Below are 3,875 nucleotides of genomic sequence, written 5' to 3' on the forward strand. Positions count from 1 at the left end.
AAACCCCCAAATTCACCCCAAAACCGCTCCCCTTTAGAGCTGGAGCTGCTGGATGCCTCCAACCCCAGCTCCAAACCCCCCTAAAACCCATCCAAAGCCCCCCTAAAACACCCCACCCCAAAACACCCCAAAAACCCCCCTAAAACCCCCCAAAACCCCAAAATCAGCCCAAAATGACCCCAAAACCCCCAAATTCACCCCAAAATGCCCTTTAGGAGCTGGAGCTGCTGGATGCCTCCAACCCCAGCTCCAAACCCCCTAAAACCCTTCCAAAACCCCCCTAAAACACCCCAAAACACCCCAAAAAATACCCTAAAACCCCCCAAAAACCCCAAAATCAGCCCAAAATGACCCAAAACCCCCAAATTCACCCCAAACTGCCCTTTAGGAGCTGGAGCTCCTGGATGCCTCCAACCCCAGCTCCAAACCCCCTAAAACCCATCTAAAACCCCCCTAAAACACCCCAAAAACACCCCAAAACACCCCAAAACCCCAAAACCCCCAAAATCAGCCCAAAATGACCCAAAAACCCCCAAATTCACCCCAAATCCCTCCCTTTAGGAGCTGGAGCTGTTGGATGCCTCCAACCCCAGCTCCACCCCCCCCCTAAAACCCATCCAAAGCCCCCATAAAACACCCCAAAAACACCCCAAAACACCCCAAAACCCCCCAAAAACCCCAAAATCAGCCCAAAATGACCCAAAAACCCCCAAATTCACCCCAAATCCGCTCCCCTTTAGGAGCTGGAGCTGTTGGATGCCTCCAACCCCAGCTCCAACCCCCCCTAAAACCCATCTAAAGCCCCCCTAAAACACCCCAAAAACACCCCAAAAACCCCATAAAACACCCCAAAAAAAACCTAAAACCCCCCAAAAACCCCAAAATCAGCCAAAATGACCCCAAAACCCCCAAATTCACCCCAAAACCGCTCCCCTTTAGGAGCTGGAGCTCCTGGATGCCTCCAACCCCAGCTCCAAACCCCCCTAAAACCCATCTAAAACCTCCCTAAAACACCCCTAAAACACCCCAAAAACCCCATAAAACACCCCAAAAAAACCCTAAAACCCCCCAAAAACCCCAAAATCAGCCCAAAATGACCCCAAAACCCCCAAATTCACCCCAAAACCGCTGCCCTTTAGGAGCTGGAGCTGCTGGATGCCTCCAACCCCAGCTCCAAACCCCCCTAAAACCCATCTAAAACCTCCCTAAAACACCCCTAAAACACCCCAAAAACCCCATAAAACACCCCAAAAAAACCCCAAAACCCCCCCAAAACCCCAAAATCAGCCCAAAATGACCCCAAAACCCCCAAATTCACCCCAAAACCGCTGCCCTTTAGGAGCTGGAGCTGCTGGATGCCTCCAACCCCAGCTCCAAACCCCCCTAAAACCCTTCCAAAACCCCCCTAAAACACCCCAAAAACACCCCAAAAATACCCTAAAACCCCCCCAAAACCCCAAAATCAGCCCAAAATGACCCAAAACCCCCAAATTCACCCCAAATCCGCTCCCCTTTAGGAGCTGGAGCTGTTGGATGCCTCCAACCCCAGCTCCAACCCCCTAAAACCCATCTAAAGCCCCCATAAAACACCCCAAAAACACCCCAAAAACCCCATAAAACACCCCAAAAAAACCCTAAAACCCCCCAAAAACCCCAAAATGACCCCAAAACCCCCAAATTCACCCCAAAACCGCTGCCCTTTAGGAGCTGGAGCTGCTGGATGCCTCCAACCCCATCTTCAAGCTGCTGGGGCCGGTGCTGGTGAAGCAGGAGCTGGAGGAGGCCAAGGGCACGGTGGGGAAGCGCCTGGAGTACATCAATGGGGAGATGTGAGTGGGGATCTATGGGGCGGGGATCTATGGGGCGGGGATCTATGGGGCGAGGATCCCGTTATCTATGGGGCGATGCCCCGTTATCCATGGGGTGATGCCCCCGTTATCCATGGGTCTGACCCCGTTATCTATGGGTCTGACCCCATTATCCATGGGGTGACAACCCCATTATCTGTGGGGCGATGCCCCCGTTATCCATGGGTCTGCCCCCGTTATCTATGGGTCTGACCCCATTATCCATGGGGCGACAACCCCGTTATCTGTGGGGCGATGCCCCCGTTATCCATGGGTCTGCCCCCGTTATCTATGGGTCTGCCCCCGTTATCCATGGGTCTGCCCCCGTTATCTATGGGTCTGACCCCGTTATCTATGGGTCTGACCCCATTATCCATGGGGCGACAACCCCGTTATCTATGGGGCGACGCCCCCATTATCCATGGGGTGTTGATCCCATTACCTATGGGGCGATGCCCCCGTTATCTATGGGTCTGCCCCCGTTATCTATGGGGTGATGCCCCCTTTCCTATGGGTCTGCCCCCGTTATCCATGGGGCGACAACCCCATTATCTATGGGGTGAGGACCCCGTTATTTATGGGTCTGACCCCGTTACCTATGGGTCTGCCCCCGTTATCCATGGGGTGTTGATCCCATTATCTATGGGGCAATGCCCCCGTTATCCATGGGGTGTTGATCCCATTATCCATGGGGGGATGCCCCTGTTATCCATGGGGTGTTGATCCCATTATCTATGGGGCGATGCCCCCGTTATCTATGGGTCTGCCCCCGTTATCTATGGGTCTGCCCCCGTTATCCATGGGTCTGACCCCGTTATCTATGGGGCGATGCCCCCGTTCCTATGGGTCTGCCCCCGTTATCCATGGGGCGACAACCCCGTTATCTATGGGGTGTTGATCCCGTTATCTATGGGTCTGCCCCCGTTATCCATGGGGCGACAACCCCGTTATCTATGGGGTGTTGATCCCATTACCTATGGGGTGATGCCCCCGTTCCTATGGGTCTGTCCCCGTTCTCCATGGGTCTGCCCCCGTTATCTATGGGGCGATGCCCCCGTTCCTATGGGTCTGCCCCCTCTCTCCCGCAGCCGCCGCTACGAGCAGCAGATGCAGGACCTGGAGCGGCGCTCGGAGCAGCACCGGGACGCGCTGGGGCGGCTGCAGCAGGAGCTGCAGCGGGGACAGGGCAAGGGCTGAAAGGGGGGGGGGGGGGGGGGAGCCCCATGGGGCCCAGCCCCCCCTTTTCCCCCTCCCCCCCTATGGGGATCGGATCCCACCCCCCCCCCCCCCCCCGCTGCTCCTTTAATAAAGGGTTCAAGGTGATCCATGGGGAGTGAGGGGTTGGGGTGTGCGTGATGTCCCATAATAACCCCATGTCCTGCTATCCCATAATAACCCCATGTCCTGATATCCCATAATAACCCCATAATAACCCCATATCCTGATATCCCATAATAACCCCATGTCCTGATATCCCATAATAACCCCATAATAACCCCATATCCTGATATCCCATAATAACCCCATGTCCTGATATCCCATAATAACCCCATAATAACCCCATGTCCTGATATCCCATAATAACCCCATGTCCTGATATCCCATAATAACCCCATAATAACCCCATGTCCTGATATCCCATAATAACCCCATGTCCTGATATCCCATAATAACCCCATAATAACCCCATGTCCTGATATCCCATAATAACCCCATAATAACCCCATGTCCTGATATCCCATAATAACCCCATAATAACCCCATATCCTGATATCCCATAATAACCCCATGTCCTGATATCCCACAATAACCCCATATCCCATACCCTATATCCCCATATCCCGATATCCCACACCCCAGATCCCATGCCGCGATGCCCCATATCCCGATATCCCATAACTTATATCCTGATATCCCATGCCCCATATCCCCATACCCCATATTGCAATATCCCACACCCCATATCCTATATCCCATATCCATACCTCATATCGCAATATCCCACACCCTATATCCCCATATCCCATA

At 53.6% G+C, this 3,875-nt stretch overlaps 1 protein-coding gene across 1 annotated transcript; it reads left to right on the forward strand.

Moving 5' to 3' along the window:
* Nucleotides 1-1,704: 1,704 nt before the first annotated feature.
* On the forward strand, nucleotides 1,705-3,045 carry LOC130599882 (prefoldin subunit 6-like; the record flags this gene model as incomplete). Its single annotated transcript, XM_057410685.1, has 2 exons — nucleotides 1,705-1,829; nucleotides 2,936-3,045. Coding segments are annotated over 2 exons (234 nt in total), but the record flags the coding sequence as incomplete, so codon positions are not given.
* Between the last annotated feature and the right edge of the window lie 830 nt (nucleotides 3,046-3,875).

This window comes from Pezoporus wallicus, unplaced genomic scaffold (genome assembly GCF_028554395.1).
Source record: "Pezoporus wallicus isolate ANWC-B61680 ecotype Strahan unplaced genomic scaffold, APGP_CSIRO_Pwel_v1 contig_14264, whole genome shotgun sequence".
In the NCBI taxonomy this organism is placed as follows: domain Eukaryota; kingdom Metazoa; phylum Chordata; class Aves; order Psittaciformes; family Psittacidae; genus Pezoporus; species Pezoporus wallicus.